This window comes from Euphorbia lathyris, chromosome 8, assembly GCF_963576675.1.
Source record: "Euphorbia lathyris chromosome 8, ddEupLath1.1, whole genome shotgun sequence".
Classification (NCBI taxonomy): Eukaryota; Viridiplantae; Streptophyta; class Magnoliopsida; order Malpighiales; family Euphorbiaceae; genus Euphorbia; species Euphorbia lathyris.
Window position 1 is genome coordinate 53,599,561 of NC_088917.1, and position 19,060 is coordinate 53,618,620.

General features: G+C 33.1%; 1 protein-coding gene across 1 annotated transcript; it reads right to left on the reverse strand.

Annotated features, from left to right (window-relative positions):
- Positions 1-5,566: 5,566 nt before the first annotated feature.
- On the reverse strand, positions 5,567-10,004 carry LOC136202917 (bHLH transcription factor RHL1-like). The gene is made up of 6 exons (XM_065993902.1): positions 9,376-10,004; positions 9,057-9,284; positions 8,890-8,955; positions 6,831-6,896; positions 6,673-6,741; positions 5,567-6,454 (listed from the first exon to the last, which is right to left on the reverse strand). The coding sequence occupies exons 1-6, from the start codon at positions 9,889-9,891 to the stop codon at positions 6,047-6,049; spliced, it is 1,353 nt and encodes a 450-aa protein (XP_065849974.1). The 5' UTR covers positions 9,892-10,004; the 3' UTR covers positions 5,567-6,046.
- Between the last annotated feature and the right edge of the window lie 9,056 nt (positions 10,005-19,060).

Consider the following 19,060-nt stretch of genomic DNA (forward strand, 5'->3'; position numbering starts at 1 on the left):
GGGTCGGATCTGAGGTTGTGTTGTTGCAGACCAAGCGCCAACGATCTCTCATCTGTTCTTTGCTGATGATAGTTACTTCTTCTTCGGAGCTAATCGATCAGAAGCTTCAGCAATTAAACAAGCTCTAAATGACTATGAGTGTGCTTCTCGACAGAAAATAAATTTATCAAAATCCTCTATATCTTTCAGTCGAAACTGTCCAGATGGTGGGTGTGCAGAAACTAGTAATATCTTGGGGGTTTCCACTGTAGCCCTCCCGGATAAGTATCTAGGTCTTCCTTCGGTGGTGGGAAGGAATAAGTCATAGGTTTTTGGCTTTACTGAGGACATGGTGCGATCTAGATTGAAGATTTGGAAAGCCAGGTTTCTATCAAGAGCAGAAAAGGAGATTATGATTAAATCAGTTGTGCAGGTGCTTCCTTCTTATGCTATGAGTCTATTCCTTTTTCCTATGAATATCTGTGATGATCTAGAGAAGTTGATGAACTCTTTTTGGTGGGGATCAGATGATTCGGGTAAAGGTAGTTTACATTGGAAATCGTGGGATAAGCTGTGCTGCCCTAAAAAATTTGGTGGAATGGGGTTCAGAAAGTTGCATAACTTCAACTTAGCTTTATTGGCTAAACAAGGTTGGCGACTTAGCTCAAATCCTGAGTCTCTTGTGGCACGAGTTTTTAAGGCTCTTTATTATCCGAATAGCTCTTTTCTTGATGCATCGTTATCTGATGGGCCTAGCTTTATCTGGCGTAGTATTATGGGTGCTCAAGAGTTGCTAAAGTCAGGTATTCGCAGATTTGTAGGGGCGGGTGGTGATGTCCGGATTTGGGATGACCCGTGGCTCCCTGACGATCATTTTCCATATATTGAAAGTGAAAAATTGGATGATTTAGGGGTGGAAGTAGCGGCTGATCTTATGGAGGAGGGTCGGCGGTCTTGGGATGTTGGGTTAGTTTCGGGCATTTTTGTTCATCGGGATGCAGAACTTATTCTCCGTATCCCCTTATCTAATCGGGTTGACCATGATGTGTGGTACTAGAAGGATGACTGGCGGGGCATCTATACAGTTAAAAGTGGGTACCGAAAGCTTATGTCTGGTTTTGGAACAAATTGGTTCATTGATTCTCCAGTTTGGAATCTTAAAGTGCCCCCTAAAGTTAAGAACCTTCTTTGGCGGGTTCTTGCTAACTGTTTCCCCACTAAAGTCGGGCTGAAAGCCCGGAGGGTTCCTATCTCAGATTTATGCGAGCTCTGTCATGGGGCAGTGGAAGATTCTTATCATATTTTTCTCAAATGTACTATGGCTCGAGCTGTTTGGACTATTTCGCCTATTGGGGATGTGGGAACCCAATTTCATAACATTTTTTATTATTGGGGCTGGATCTTCTCTAAACCAGTGGAGCTGGTTGAGCTTGTAGCGGTTTTATGGTGGATTATTTAGTGTTATAGAAATGATATTGTGTGGAATCAGAAGGATTCACAAGCCTCGATCCTGTTCCATTCGCCCGGCTCCTTTCTACAGTCCTGGAAGAAAGCGCAGGCGTCGGTTTCTCCTTCAGGTAGTCCGGCTGTGCCTAGCCCGATGGTGTGGCAGCGTCCTCCAACAGGCTTCCTAAAACTGAATGTGGATGGTGCGTCTTTTGCGAATGAGAATGTGGCTGGGTTTGGGTGTATTGTTCGGGATGAGTTGGGCCGGTTTGTTGCGGCTAAAAATGGAACCTTACAGATTTATCAAGATGCATCGTTCATTGAAGCGCTATCGGTCCGTGAAGCTCTCAGTTGGATAAAAGACCGCGGATGGAATGATGTAATCATTGAGTCAGATTCTTTCATCGTGGTACAGTCTATGGCCCGCCCGTTAGAGGTTTCATCTCCTTTTAACGCCTTAGCCAAGGATTGTCATTTTTCATTGAAAGAGCTTTTTAATTGCTCTATTCGTTTTGTCTGTCGTTCTGCAAACTCTGTTGCTCATTTTTTAGCTAGAAGTAGTATTTTACCTTTACATCGGGGTGAGTGGTTTTCTGTACCCCTGATTTTATTTGTAATCTGCTTTTTCTTGATTCTTAATATATGATTCATTGGTTGTAAAAAAAAATAACTAATACATTTTGATTTTTTCCAAAAAAATAAAAATAAAAACTATACATTTTGATTATTAGAGAAATTAAAGATAAATGGTTTGCGTCCGACCAGAAAGATGAGTCATCTCACACTGTAAATATTCTTTTCCAAAACGCAATTCCAATCTATCTAATATTAATTTTGTCACGAGTGCGTTCCAGTTTTTTTATTTTATTTATTTATCATCCAATAGAATTCCGATAATCAGTTAACTTACAGAACTAAAACAAGGTCAAATTTAATTTTTTTGACCTAAAAAAGGATAAGATTAATTACTTATTATTATTTTTCGGCAATTATAAATTTATTATCTTAACACTTTTAGGATAATAGTTAATTTTATCTTAACATTTCAAACGAGTGCAAATCTAGCTTTAAGATTTTTAAGGTATGAAATCGTGTAAATTTAATCCTAACATTTTTAAACAAGATGTGTTACTGAAAATTTGAAAAAAAACTGGTTTAATTGTTATTTAACCGTCACATCGGACATTTTAAATAAGTTTCTCAATAAATTAAAACAGTTTCTTACATTTTTTTTTTTGCTGGTTTTTTTGTAACTATATTAATAACATAGTAAATATTTTAAATAGTTTGACAAAAAATTATGATTGCCTTCTATGCTTACTTTGTTTTTGACAAAGTAAGCCTTACTTTGTTTTTTCCACCATGGATGAGATTATTTTGTCAAAGTTCATCACCATCCAATGGTGGGAAAAACAAAGTAAGCATAGCCTAACCCAAACTTATATGTAGCAAATTTAGTTTTTAACATTTTAGTAGATCTTTTATAATTTGTTAGTATTACCCTAAATATCTTAATTGATATTTGGAAGATATGAAGTGAGAATTAAATACCAGCCAACTAGTCATTTCAAATTTTACGCGGGGCTAAAAATTGATCTTGTTTAGGGTTAAATTTGCATCATTTCATACATTAACACTAAATTTACACTTCCCTTAAACGTTAGAATTGAATTTAATCTTTATCCTAAAATTAATTTTACTTCTAGCTAATAGAAAATCTGAATATGCGGGTTTACCATCATTTGACCCGCTATTTGATTACCACAGCGAATCTTCCAAATATCAATTTTGTCTAAAATATTTATTGTGTTACTAACACAGTTATAAATATCATGCCAAAATACAAAAACAAAGTCCACTTACAAGTTAATCACAAAAAAAAAAGTTAAAGTGTCTAATTTTTTAATGTGGTATTAACAGAGTTACAAATGACCTACCGATTTAACAAAGTTTTTTACTGTGGTATTAACACAGTTACAAATTAAAACAGTTTATTTTGATATTTGTCTAGATTACGATTTTAGCGCAATTAAAGAAAAAAGAAAAATCCTCACCTCCGGATGTGATTCAAACTCATGACCTCCCTAATCATAGGTAAGCTCTCAACCACTAAGCTAGGAGTTTCACCACTATTCAATGAGTCTCTTATTATTACAGGAGTCCATAATTATTATACTCAGATTTATTTGAAAGTATATTTTGTTAATGTTTGTTCTTTACATATTTTCTTATAGTTTCTTTTTGCGTTTTATCATAGTTTTTATTAATTTTATTCACTTTATTTTCGATTTGTACTCAAGTTGCTTATAGGAATAAAAATAGCCATTATGTGACAATAGTTAAAATTGTCTGAAGTGTCCCAAAAACGTTTGATAATGCATAATAAAAAAACAAAATATATGTATTTTACAATTATCTGAAACTGATCCATTGATAATTAAAACTACCTCATTCATAATGATAATTTAATATATTATAATATTTAAAGAATATACAAAAAAGAAAATAATAAAATTTAATTTAGATAACATATTTTTCAATTTTAATTATTAAATTATAATAAAATTATAATATTTATATATTCAAAATGAATCTAAACATTGCATATGTCAGAAACTAGTTATTTTAAACCTCGACACAAGCATGCAAGTTTCGTAACAATCAAAATATAAGCATTATTTTATTTTATTGACAACTTTAATTTCAAAAGTTTCAAATAACTGTCTATTTCTGTCCAATTGTATTCAATAACCATATATTTTTGTCCAATTACATTCAATAACTTCCTATTTTTATCCAATTGTATTGGGTTTTTAAAAGACCTAGCCCAATGAAAGGTATGTTTGCATTTATAGACCTATTTAAACCCACTATACCAAACTAGACTCTTGGACTTTCAGATTATCCATAACACCCTTATTCTGTCCAAATCCCTCACATTCTCATTCTGTTTTCACCTTTGAGAAAAGAAGAGCGATTTTTGAGGCGAATTTGGCGATTTGCGAATCAAAAAAAGAACGGAGAAAATGACGAAATTTGAAAAGATGCAACATGTGGATAAAACCAAATCAAAGTAAGTTTCCTCCATCTCTTTTTGTTTTTGCGTTGTTTATTTCGGCTAGGTTATAGGTTTATGTTTAAGGTTTTGGATTTTGTTGTGATTTAACATGATTTTTGTGGTGATTTAGCATGGCATGTATGTATAATCATGATTTTCGAACTCATTTAGTTGTATGCGTGATGTATTGGTTTAAAACTTCTTAGTTTGGCCACTGCGTTCATCTGTGATATTCACAATTTAAGAATTTGTTTCGCAATTCATAAATTGCAAAGCAATAAACACATAAACCCTCATTTAGCGCTTTAAATAATGTCACATGTGAAGACCTATAATGAATTGTGAAGCCCTTAAAAGGGTTTCACAAATAGACAATTGCGAAGAGTTATGACGAATTGTGATGCCCTTTTTCAACAAAAAGTGTTTTGCAAAATGTATATTGCCAAACATTCAACATGTATTTTCTAAATTCATTAAATTTTATTAAGAAATATAATGTTATTGAATGCAATTGGATAAGAATAAAAGATGATTTGAAAGTTGAAGGATATTTAAAGTAGAAACATAAATACACAAATTTTCTTAAATTTAAACCTAATTGGGGATGATTTTTTTTAAATTAAATGAGAAATTGCTATAGGATTAAAGCAGTGTGTGGTGACTGGTGAGTGAAGTGAATTATCTTATGTAATTAGTCAAAGTAGTGTTTAGGATGAAGAGGACTTCAATTCTTCAATAAGTCAACTTCCACTTCCTCTATATATAAATATAATTTTTTGTTTACTCTTCCTAATGTTGATAATTAGCAAAAAATAAAACAAATTACTCGGAGATAAGATAACCCTTTGTTTTTAATAAAGTTCATCCTTTTATTTTTTGGTTTTGGATAAAATTAACACTTTTATTTAAATCTTACTTTAGTAGTATATTGTTTTGTGCTGTATTATCTTGTTAATAATCCCATTCATTATCTTAATCACTATATAAAGCTATGCTGCCGTTGACTTACAAACTAATCCACATGTTTCTTCAGTGTTTATAATTTTTTAAGAACAAAGTCCAAGTAAAGTTAAATACTTTAGACAAGTGAAACAAAAAATTAAATTAAAACAAATCATACCAATTTGATTTGATCTGATGATCCGTAATAATTCAATAATTAATAACAAATATTCTAATGATACCCACCGACTATTAATATTATCATTAAAATTATCTAAAAAAAATCAGATGCAAATTCAATAAAATATTTTATATAAATAACAGAGACTAATTTAGAATTATGAAAATAACAATAATATAATTGTTCTTGGTGATTTGGTTGATCTTGTTTGTTTTCTTCTTGTTGGTGGATGTAGTTGTTGTAGCAGTTAGCTTTAGCACAAGTCTACTGAAATACGGCGTCGTGTACAGCACTTATATGATGAATAAACAAGACTTCCTTATTTTTGTAGACTTTCCAAACAAAACCTACACGTCATCCTCTCCATATATAGCTTTTTCATGTTTTATTCTTATTCTTATATATACTAAAAAGAGAGGTAGGTCAAGTCAGCGTCGTTATCACGGCTTCGAAACGGAGGCAGCATCTTTAACGGAAGCGTCAGTTCCACCGTTACCCATGGTAGCAGACTGGACAGTCAAGACAGACATACTTGGGGAGGAAGGACCATCAACGCCGTTAGATTGGAGCAAGGGGTGGTGGAGATTATGGTGGTTGTTGCCGGAGTTCATGACAGGGTTACTCCGGGTATGACAGGTGGCGGTGGAAATAGCGGTGGCGAGAGAGATTGGCATAAGGCAAAGACCTTTGCCTTGTAAATACTGCATGGCGGATCCCATGTCTTCCTCCATGAGTTTTGCAACTTGGTGTTCCGTGACCGTTAAACTGTCGTTAGAAGACGACGTCTGGTTGGCGTTAGAAGTGCGTGGAAGGGACCCACCATTTGCTTGAATACAATCGCCTCCTCCCTAAACATTTTTGGATAATAAAAATAATCATTAAATATTAGTTTTTGAAGAGAGAGAAAGAGAGGAATCTGGGAAAGTAGGCACGCGTGCTCCTTTTCTTTTGTCGTTTTGTAGAGTTATGATTTTAGAGTTTGAAATTTATTTTCACTTTGAAACTCTTTCCCCTTTTCACATTATTTATCCAAAAGCATTAAATTCAAATAAGAAAATACAAATACCTCAGATGATATATCAGCCACAAGGGGAGCTACAGCAGCTGCACCGCCCAATCTACTCATACTCAGAACCTGTTAATACCATTATTATTTTTTTTTAAAATTAATTATATGAATTACTAAAAAAATATAAAAATAAAAAATTAAGGAAAAATAAAAACCTTGACTTGAAGCTGGAGGAATTTCACATAATCGATGATCTCATCTAGCATGGAAGCCTTGTCTGTCTGTCATTCCATGAACAACCCCAAATTCAGTAATCCTTATTTAATTTATTAATTTAAAGGAATAAAATACTTGTACAATATCCTTAATTAGTAGTAGCATTTATTAAAATAAAAAGATATCCCGATATAACCGGCGTCCGCATCGGACAGCATCATTTTTCCATCAGCTTCATTTAACCGAGTAAACTGCTTCTACTAGTACAAAAACACAGCTAGGTATCTAACTCTAACTGAATTGACACCTGTACAAGGTTCATTTCAAACCCCATCCCAATGCGAATGGTCGTCACAAACATGTGATTATAACTATTGCAAGTTTGAGGTAAAAATAAAAGTTTCTTTATCCATAAATAAAGCAAAAAAAACTTAGGGAAATTACACTATGATAAAGTCTGACAGCAGTTCCGCAGACTTTACTGTTTTAATATGAGGATATATGTCAAAGTGAAAAAGAAAATGTAAAGCGGTTATAGTGTTTTCAAGCATATGAAGAGGAGATTCGTGGTGAAGATGTAAAGCGGTTATAGTAAGAAATTGTTACGATTTTATCCGTACATCTTAAAAAACTACTATTAATTTTATCTTTACCTAATTAAAATTTTAAACAACTGATTTCATGATATTTCATATACTAAGATTTTTCAAATATCTATTCTAAAATATTTATATTGTTACTAACGAAATTTTCAAATAATCTCCTAAAATGTAAATATTTAAGAGCATTTGAGGATATTTATTCAATTTTTTTAAAATGATATAAACTTTTAAAAATTTAAGATATTAAAATACATGTTAGCTTTAATAATATTTTCTTATATGCTCCATCTTTATTTATTGATTTTAATCATAATTATTATACATTATATATATTAATAATGAAAGAAGATATATTCCTAATGATAAAAAAAATGAAATAAAAATGTATAAAGAGGAGTGAGAGAAAGGAAATAGATTTTTACTTATTTCCGAGGATGAGCTAAATTTTAGTGAACTCTCTAAAAAATAATATAAATAGTTGACACGTAGTAATTTGAGAAGTGATATATATTTTTAATATTCATTTCTTATTTATTATTAGTTTGGTCACATAGAAATAAGAGATTTATGGTGACACTATGTCAAGTTATAATTAAAATTATTAAGTATTTTTATATTTACTAATAATAAAATGAGAGATTACTAGATAATAAATTATTAATAAAAAATAAATAAGAAAAGACTAAAAAAGAGAGACTTCTAAATAATAAAGAGGATAGAAAAACTATTAGTGATAGTTGACGTGATAGTTGATTTTCAAGCTTTTTTCTTCACGAGGTGTTTGTTAGAAAGGATATAGGAGATGGGATAGGGATAAAAAACACGAGATAAGTTATCCTGTGTTTGTTTGGGAAATGAAAGAGTGAAACAGATGAGTGATAAGCCTCTTATCCCTAGATCCTATATCCAAGAGTGGGTTGTATAATGAGGTGGGATAAGCTCCTGCGATTTAATAGGATGGAAAAATCAATCTTATCCCTCAAATTAATATTATGTAGTTTAAATAAAATTAAAATAATAAAATGTATTATTTTATACCTATCCCACATAGGAAGTATTGAATAATAATTCTGGAGTATCATATTTTTATCATTATCCCAACTATTTATCCTTATTCCTATCCCAACCTTTATTCTTATCTTTATTCTAATAGAATATCAAAGCTCTATCAAAGTTTAACTTGAAAACTCAAGATGCTCTAAATCTAATAGGTATAAATTAAAAAAAAAAAAAATACAAGTACAACATTTACTGTATTTTTTATGTGATTAAATAATAAACAACTTTCTAGCAAAAAAAAAAAAATTGTAAACAACTTGTTAAAATAAATTAGTGCAAATTTTTCTCTTAAGCGTGAATAAAATTGATGGGAATAAATCTACGCTTTCTAAAACTGATAGCGGTAAATTGCAACTTATCCAAAAAAAAAAAAAAAAATGAATGAAGCGCAGCTAACCTTGTTGGCATTGGGAACTAGTTCCTGCAGAGCTTTCATTCTTTCTGCAATTCGTTCCCTCCGTAACTGCACAAACAAAAACAACAAATAATTAATGCAAAGAATCAAAATGGAACCCACAAACGAAACAAAACAAACGAATAAATAAATAAAATACAGATTCTTACCCTCTCAGCTATGCTATGTGGGTCGGTTGCTTGACCTCTCCTAGCCCTCACCCTTTGTCTCGGTTGCGCCGGCGCACCACCGTTTGAACCACTCACTTGAGGTTGGCTCATCACCGCCGCTTGATTACCGAAATTCTGTGCCTGAGGATTCTGAAAATGCTGCTGTGATTGTTGCGATGCCTGCATAGATCCGCCACCAAATCCATTATAAACCGGTCCATCTCCTCCCTGCCAATCAAAATTAAAATTAGAGCTGAATTAAGCCAATTGAACTTCAAACCTAGAATAAGTGACCCAAATCGGTGAATGTTTGTTGTACCTGGGAAGGAGACTTGAACGACGACCCATCGACGACGTCGTTTTGCGACAGACCGCCTCTAGCAGCAGCCATCATTAGCTGCTGCTGAAGCATGAGCTTAGCAGTATTCGGAGAAGGAGCGCCTCCACTGATCTGGTGCTGCCTGAGTTTAGAAGCCAAAATCAGAGACTCGTCAAAGTTATGAAACGCAACATTGTTATTCTCCTGAATAGACGGCGGCGTTTCATCGGATAAGTCTATAGGTTTAGAATTGGAATGATTAGCAATGGGGAGGGTGAGATTAGAGGGAGAATTGAGTTCCCATGGAGATTTAAGGTCAGCCCAAGAACAAGAAGGGATAGTAGAAAGCATTTGGTCGAGGAAATCATCGTTGGAGGAAGAAGAAGGATCGAAATGAGGAGTTTGGATCTGATGATGAAGGTCTTGAAGAGAGAGATGAGAAGAGGAAGAAGAAGAAGATGGGTTTATGAGAGAGTTAAGTCCTTGCATTTCTTCTTCTGTAGTAGAAGGTTGCATCTGTTAGAGAGAATAAGTTAAGGGGGTTAAATAGAAGATGATATCAAGTTGGAGATTGTGTTCAGAAAACCATATTTGTTGACAAGGCAAGGCAAAGGCGGGTATTTAACTATTTCTCTTGTCAAAGTGTATTAGGGTTAAGTTAAGAAAAACTTCACTTGTTTTTTTCTTGAGGGCGCGTCAATCCTACTTCCTTTCAACTTGCTCCTAATCTCATGTTGACTTAGACTGGATAATTCTTTGGATTTTTGGACTTAATACAAGCCCATATAAAACGAAGGAAATGAAATTAAAAGTTAAATTTATTTATAAATTTTGGAAATTTAATTGGGTTAAAAGTTTAGCTTAAAAAAAAACAGCTTTATTAATAATTAATACCAAACAAATCAGAGATAATGTCCGATTAATGAACAAAAGAATAAGGACTGCCATAAGAACGTGACCCTTATGTCAAAGCATGAGCAACACAGTTCGCTTGCCTAAAAATAAAAGAAAGACTAACAACAGGAATCTTTTGAAACAATAGCCTACATTGTGAGATGATTAACTCGAACTTCGAATATCACTCATTTTCCTCCGACATGGCTTCCACCACTAACCTAAAATCTGACTCAATTAGAACATTTGACATCCGCTGTTCAATTAACCAAGATAGGACCTCCTTCAAGCATAGCGCTTCCGCAATCAAGGGATCCACGTTATTGCTCTTGAAATTCGAATAGTCCCAACAAAACGCTCTCTGATGATCCCTTGCTACCACCCCAAACCCAACTTGATTAGAGTCCCTAAAAATAATAGCATCAATATTGGCAGTAATAAAACCCGGAGGAGGCCGATTCCATCTTTTACTCTTACACCCTCCACGCGCCAAATCAGCAGGTCTATCCACACCTGCCTGAACTGCTAGAAACTGATACAGAAAATCTAGAGCAAGACGGACAACAAGATACGCAGGTAACACCTGTCTATCCCAAATTCTAGAGTTCCGATTAGACCAAATACACCACAGTACCATACAAGCTCTGCCCAAAATTGACTCTGAATGACGATCCATGAGAAAACCAAACCATTCACTAAACCTCTCCACCGGCGGGATCTCAAGTATGATTTGCGGCTCCCTCCAACAGTCACTCGCAAATGGACAATCTACAAAAACGTGCAAACTATGCTTTCCAAAATCACCACAAACACCACAAATATTGTCGACGTCCAAACCTTTCTTATACAACTGATCCCGTGTCGGCAAAACATCCCTGCCAAGCTTCCACAAAAAAAGTTTCACTCGCGAAGGCAGTTTTAAGTTCCACGATCTAACCCATTGATTCTGACTCCCACCAACAATATCAATAGAATCCATAAAAAAAATGATCATAAATGAAACGGTAACCAGACCTCACCTCATATCTTCCTTTCCGATCAAAATGCCATTGAAGCACATCAGCTCAAGATAAATCACCTCTTGGCAAACACAAAATTGCCGCCATATCCTCAGCACAGAGCACACCATTAATCAGATTCGTATTCCAATCAGTAGTGCCAGGATTCCAAAGATCATGAACCACTTTAACCTTGTCCAAATCAGGATTCCCCGAAGTATTATAAAATTCATCCCCTACAAGTGAAAGGTCATCCCAAATCCGGACCTCGAGTCCATTCCCAATTCTCCATCTGAACCCTCCTTGGACATACAAAATCACATAATGAATACTCCTCAAAGTGTGACTCGGGTTGGAACCTAAGGAAGCCGAGAACACATCCCCTCTTGGGAAATATCTTGCTTTGAGAAGCCTAGAAAGAAGAGCATTCAGATTCTATGTTAAATTCCAAACTTGCTTTCCAAGAAGAGCCAAATTGAAAGATCTAATATGGCGAAAACCCATACCCCCCTCATCGTTCCTAGTACACAACCGATCCCACGAAGCCCAGTGCAATTTCCTTTGCCCATTAGCTTTCCTCCCCGACCAAAATGAATTTAAAGCCTTCTGAATTTCATCGGTAAGAGAAATAGGCAAAAGAAAAACACTCATAGTATAAGCCAGGATAGCCTGAAGAACAGATTTGATTAAAATCTCCTTACCAGCCTCGGACAGTAAAGAAGATTGCCATGAATTATTCCTCTGCCAGACCCTATCCTTCAGATAATTGAAGACCTCCTTTTCCTTCCTACCAATCAAAGACGGTAAACCTAAATACTTACTGCTATTTAACGGTCCCTGTATCCCAAGGCGATTCCGAAGAGCAACTTGAAGATCCATTCTGACATTAGCGCTGAACATCAACCCCGACTTTTGGAAATTAACACTCTGGCCCGAATCAACTTCATATTTCTGTAAAATACCCTGTATCACCTCACATTCCTCCCTAGTAGCACGGAAAAAGAAAATACTATCATCCACAAACAGTAATTGAGAGATAATCGGTGCACGAGGGCAAACCTTAACACCATGAATACTACCCCGACCTTCAGCATGCTTTATAAGTTGGGACAGACCCTCGACACAAAGAATAAAGAGGTAAGGAGACAAAGGGCATCCCTGACGAAGGCCTCTCTGAGGTTTAAAAGCTATACTCTCAATACCGTTAATCAATACTCTGTACTCTACCCCAGAAACACATTGTAAAACCCATGCAATCCATAGATCCGGAAACCCCATTCGAACCAAAATCGCCTTAAGATATGACCACCGAACTTTGTCACAAGCTTTCCGAATATCAATCTTCATTGCCACAAAACCCATCTTCCCCGAAGTCTTCCTACACATATAATGAACAGTTTCGAAAGCAATTAAGACAATATCCAGAATTGATCTACCTTTCACAAAAGTTGACTGTTTCGGGCCAATAAGCTGAGGGAGAATTGGCTTAAGACGATTTGCCAAGGCTTTGGATATGATCTTATATATAACATTGCAAAGCGATATCGGCCTAAAATCCTGAATTGCAATCGGACTAGAAGACTTTGGAATTAAAGTAATCAGCGTCTCATTGATAGATGAAGGGAGCACACCTGTATTCAACCATTGAGAGTAAGCCAGAAAAACCCTGTCACCAATAATTGGCCAGAATTTCTGAAAAAACCCCGCATTAAGACCATCTGGCCCCGGTGACTTGTCCGGGTGCATTTCCATAACCGCACAAGTGAACTCCGCCTTATAGAAAGGTCTTAACAGAGAATCTACCTCCCCTTGAACCAATCGGTTCTTAACATACTCAACATCAGTATCAATACCAGTATATGTATCCTCATACATACATTTGAAAGTTAAAGTATAGAAGTAATGAGAATAAAATATCAACCTCATTACCTTTCAGTTAATCTAAAAATACAAATTCCAAAACAAGTTTAATATATATTTTACATTCCATTGCTATTATTAACATTCTCTAACCTTCTCCTTAGTTTTTCACTTCAAACAATAGATAATACAACTCCAAAAATATAACTATTTCATTTATAGAGAAATAATGTATCTCAATTAAGTAATTAAAAAATTACAATTCAGAAAATATATCAGAGGAGACCGTCTTCTACAACTCAATTACAGTATAAATAGAGTAAGCACAACTCACTGTACACTACTTCATTCATTTATTCATTAAGTTTACATTATAATTTTGATTTACTGTTGTGTTCATCCTCAAGTCATCTCTCAAAACCAACTTAGGCATCAGAGCGGGTTAGCCGGACTCCAGCCCCTCCTTTGACCTCTTTTTTTTTTTATCAAATTGCAGGTTTACAAGTGGCCATACAGCGGCTACATATTTCATAAACTTCAAACGAGTAGCGAAAACCAAATCCAATTCCAAAAGGTATTTCTATATTGGCCTAATATATCACTAGCTCACTGAATTTGTCCCTAAAAATAGATTGACTCTTTGAACTTTGTTAGTGTCTCACCAGCTTCCTAAACTTGCTTATTTCGTATCACCAGCTCTCTACACTTGTCCATAAAAATCGATTAGCTCCTTGAACTTTTCAAGTGTCTCACCAGCTCCCTATAAACTTGCTTATTCCATAACAACTAAATACAAAAACTTATTAAACATAAATTCTAAAAATACATGTTCATCTATTTGAGATGTAATTTTTTCTCTTCTCCTACCTTTCCACCTATTATAAGAGTTAATGTTGTAGGTTTGAGAGATCGAATGAATGAGAACCGATAGTTGCTATTATGATTTTTATATTTAGTTGTTACGGAATAAGCAAGTTTAGGGAGCTGGTGAGACACTTGCAAAATTCAGAGAGCTAATATATTTTTTATGGAGGTGATAATACGAAATAAGCAAGTTTAGAAAATTGGCGAGATATAACAAAGTTCAAAAAAACCAATCTACAAGTGGAAAGACTGGTGATGTATTACACCTTCTATATTTGTTTTTAAAAATAATGGATGAGTTTACATGAATGATGATAATTATTTGAAGAGAATATCCACTTTTCTATTATACTAGTAATTGATTTGAATGGATATATTGTTTGCTAAAACTAAGACCAGACCAGCCCAATTGATAATTTATGTTGAAGTATCTGTTCATTTTTGTGGATGAAAATTAAGCACTATATAATAATGTATTAAAATTCGTAACCGCACTTGGAATTTCACCTTAGTTGTTCCAAAACCATATTCACTGTATCATATCATTCTCTCAATAAAATAAATAGGTAAAGAATCTCCAACATTTATATATATGATTTGAAGAAATTCTCTTCCTCCAAAAAAATTAAATTAGGAAGATACACATTACTTTAATTTGTCCAGAACAACTTCCCAACAAATCTTTTTTATATATTACTTTCAAATATATCATATATGTACCAAATAGTAGCTAGGGATTCTTTGGAGATACATGTCAGGTGTGTAATATATATATTTCCTAATTTAATCAATTTGGATACATAAAAAAAATATAATTAACTTTTAGAGCATTTCCAACCGCATCTTAGTTTATCTAAATGAGAATTAACAATCAGCTTCAACAACTTCTTATGGCTCATAAAATCATTAAAAGTCTATTCATCATCTCTATCTCTAGTATCTTTTCACCTCTTAGAGAATCTCCAATAGATGCTGCTATAAAGATTGTCCAAAATTAACACATCATATTAAAATATAATATTTTATTTTCTAACTCATTCATGTTACTTTTGGCAACTTTTGTTAAAAAAAACACTCAAATACTAAGCAATTTTAAAAGTTATCACAATAACCACAAAAACCATTAGTTTATATATAATTTATTTTCATCATAAATGTTGTCATACAAATTGACCAATAGTAAATAACTAAATCATCTTTTTATATTAAAAAAAAGTTAAGCACCCAAGGTTGTCAAAAAGTCGCAATGTTGGTTGAAAATTTCAAACACTCACCATCACTCCAATAGATGACACTCTTCTAAAGTTATCAAACTCATTCTTACATCATCAAACACTCTTCTAAGAGCATCTCCAATAGAGGGTGCCCAAAAGAGTGCCAGCTGATGTGGCATCAGGTTTGACAACTTTTAAAGGGTGCTCACTATTGGAGTGATTGTGGGTGCCAAGGAAAGTTGCCAATTTTTGGCAACCTCTTGGCAACCTTGTTTAATTATTTTTTAATATACTCTCCTAGAAATAATAAATCTGGAACATTTTTTATAATAAAATAATAATTTGTAGGATTATAGTGGCAACTTTTCAAGCAACCTTTATTGGAGCATTTTTTAAATTAAAGTTGCCAAAAATGATGTGAATGAAAGAGACAATAAAATACTATATTTTAGTAAGTTTTGGCACTCTTTTAGGCACCTCTATTGGAATGTTCTAAGCACCATCTATTAGAAATGCTCTTAGTGCCTCCTTAATTAATTTTTTATTAATAATTTATAATTGTGGAGTCTCTTACCTTTCACTATTAGTAAATATAACAATAATTAATAATTTTAATGATAAAATAATAAATAATGAGTGAATATGAGGAATATTGTTGGAGATGATATGTCTTAGAGCATCTCCAATGCAAGGTGTTTGGAAGCGTGCTTGCATTGGAGTAATAAAGGTTGCTTTAATGATTATGACAATATTGTCAATTTTTGTCATCCTTATTTTTCTTTTTTTAATATAAAAATGATTTAGTTGTCTACTATTTGTGGAATTTTATGATAATATTTATAATTAAAATAAATTATATATAAAATAATGATTTGTGGGATCATAATAATAACTTTTAGAGTTGTTTAGCATTGGAGCTGTTAAAAAAAAGTTACCAAAAGTGGTGTGGATGAGAAATACAATAAAATAATATATTTAAGATGATGTGTTAAGTTTCGGTAACTTTAAAGGATGCTTGCATTGGAGATCCTCTTAAACACTCTTAAATAACTAATAATCAATTATTTATATTATTTCTATAGAGTATACTGATATTCTCTTGGAATGCTCTTAATTTTTAAATAAGAAGGACTCTTTCATTATTAGGATGTTTTTTAAGATATACTACATGAAGTTTAGTAATATTCTAAATAAAAATTTCATTCACTTATATAAAAGCCTAATATGAGTACATAATGGGCTCACATAATGGGCTCGTATTATATACGCTCTAAGCCTAAAGAGAATTCATGTGCGGTGATATGTCAGTGGTTATATAAAAGCTATTATTAGGTCTTAAAAGGTTATTGTTAAAATGGTTCATCGATATGATATATCGTCTCTTAGATCAAGTGGTTAAGAGTTTGAATTCTGGGTACCCCATTAATTAGTGAAATTTCAACACATGATAAGATGAACCTATTGTATGAGCTTCACATCTAGGAAGCATTCACATGCATGTGTGTGTTAGATGTTATAATAAAAGTTATTATTGGAATTTATTTATAGATAAATTTCAAATAAAACCCTTGTGGTTTCACTAATTTTCAGATAAAGGACTGTGATTTACTTTTTTTTTTCAAAGTAAGGACTAAAGTTTTCAACTTTAGCAAAATAAGGACTTTTTCGATTGACACTATTAAAATCATCATTGACGACTTCAAAAATGACATATTTTAAGAACTACTAATATTCTAAGAAACTTTAATTCTTTAACTTTTTTATTTTGAGATTATTTAGATGATGTTTGGTAAAGAGAGAGAAAGTTAATGTTTAGAGAGAGAAAGTTCCAAAAAAGATGATTTTCAAAAATCGAAAATGTAGTTCCATAGCAAATATGATATTGAACAACTTTAATTCTGGAAAATTTTCATTTTCAGGTCGTTAAAGATGGTTTTAATAGCATTAATTCAAAAGGTCCTTGTTTTATTAAAAGTGCAAAACCTCAATCCTCATTTTGACAAAAAGTAAACCACGGTCTTTTATCTGAAAATTAGTAAAACCACAGAGTTTTATTTGAAATCTACTCTTTATTTAACTATCATCTTGTTGGGGTGGAAATACAATTTTCATATTTATGAAAATAAAACAAAAAGGAAAAATAGAAAAAAAAGTAAACCACGGTCTTTTATCTGAAAATTAGTAAAACCACAGAGTTTTATTTGAAATCTACTCTTTATTTAACTATCATCTTGTTGGGGTGGAAATACAATAAAACCTATGGAAATTTTAATATAAACTTTGTTAAAATAAAATTAGAAAAGCAATTAAAGAATAAAACAAAAAGGAAAAATAGAAAAAAAAGAGGAAAATTGCTATTTTTTTTAGCAATAGCAGGTACCATTTTTCAATAAATTTTTTGAAGTATCAAACGATGGAATTTTGGCACGAGAATAAAGAATTCTAAAACTAGAATCGTCAAGGAATCCCGTGATTATTCATGGAGCTAAAATGAACTTATACCAAAAGAGATATGGTTTTTTTGAAGTTAGCTCAGAAAACATAAAAGCTCAAATAAAAAACGTGGACAATTATTTTCATGACAATTTGGTAAAGACTGAAAATAAGAAGTGGTGGAGTTAATGGAAGTTGCAAACTTTGATTCCAAGTCTTCAACCAACACACAATAAAAATCAGTATATATCCAACTTAAACACATATTTCAACCGACTTCTCGACCTCCCTTTTGCTTAATTTTGATTTATAAATACTCTTCAGCAACCAAACTCGAGCCTCAAGTTTTTCGTTTTCCAAATCCGACTCTGATTACAAGTTTTTAATTACTCGAAAGTTCACTAAAAATCTGTTTCTGGCCTTAAAAATCAGATTCAACCAGTCATCTCCCATTTTTTTTTCTGACCATCTCGAGTTTATTAATTCCAAAATGGTTTTTTTCCATTTGAATCCTTCACATACCAACTTCAACCTCAAATTTTATTTCATCCAAAACCGTGCTCGAATTCCAACTTTTTCATCCATTTCCCACCCCCAAAACACCAATTCTTTACTCATTTTCTACTCTACAAAATTCAAATTCGATCCGTCCTTTTTCAATATTTTTCAGCCCCCTCGAGTTCCTTAAATCTATAGGTTGGTTTAGGATAAATTATTGTTCATCCTTTGTGTTGATTTTTTCTACGTTTTTGCTTTTTCTTGTTAGCCATTTGTGAGCTAGTTACGATTTTTATAAGTGGAGCTAGGAACCAAATAGAGATTTTTTAGACGTTGAGTCTTTCGCTAATCGTTTCGTTTTTAGAAGTTAAGTTTTTAGGCGCAATTATTTCTTAGAAATGTCAAAAATTATTTGGGAATTAACTTCACTGGCAAGCCCTCATCACATCTAAACATGTCAAAGTTGAAATTAGAATATTTCGAACATATCGCTAGCAATTTTTGGCACGTCCAGTTGGACACTTTCAAAAGCCTACTACTTTCGTAAATTTTTTTATCCCATTTTTAGCTTCCTAGCAACAATTTTTACGTTTTTTTTTCTCTCAAACATTTCGTGTTCTTAATACCATTTTTTTATCCCATTTTTAGTATATCTAAAATTTGTTAGTCTATCGGCAACAATTTTTGACAGGTTCGGTGGGACAATTTCAATTCCAAAACTTGGAATCAAAGCGATAAAATCATGACGAGGAAAACATACCAAGATGCAAAGGATTAACATATTTTGGCTGTTTCAATCGGGGTTGCTATTTTACAGTAAATACAACTGTAGTGTGAGTCCATTTGTACACTATTTTTAGATGCTACACTCGAATGTGAGTATTGTGCTTATGTTCATCCTACGTCATCTCAATTATTATACGC

Bases quoted from the DNA above. Each gene is read 5' to 3' on its own strand.
- LOC136202917 (XM_065993902.1), bottom strand. From the start codon at position 9,891: ATGCAACCTTCTACTACAGAAGAAGAAATGCAAGGACTTAACTCTCTC. The intron at 9,285-9,375 runs GTACAACAAACA...TTTGATTGGCAG, and splicing joins CGTTCAAGTCTCCTTCCCAG to GGAGGAGATGGACCGGTTTA. The intron at 6,897-8,889 runs GTTAGCTGCGCT...ATGGAATGACAG, and splicing joins TAGTTCCCAATGCCAACAAG to ACAGACAAGGCTTCCATGCT.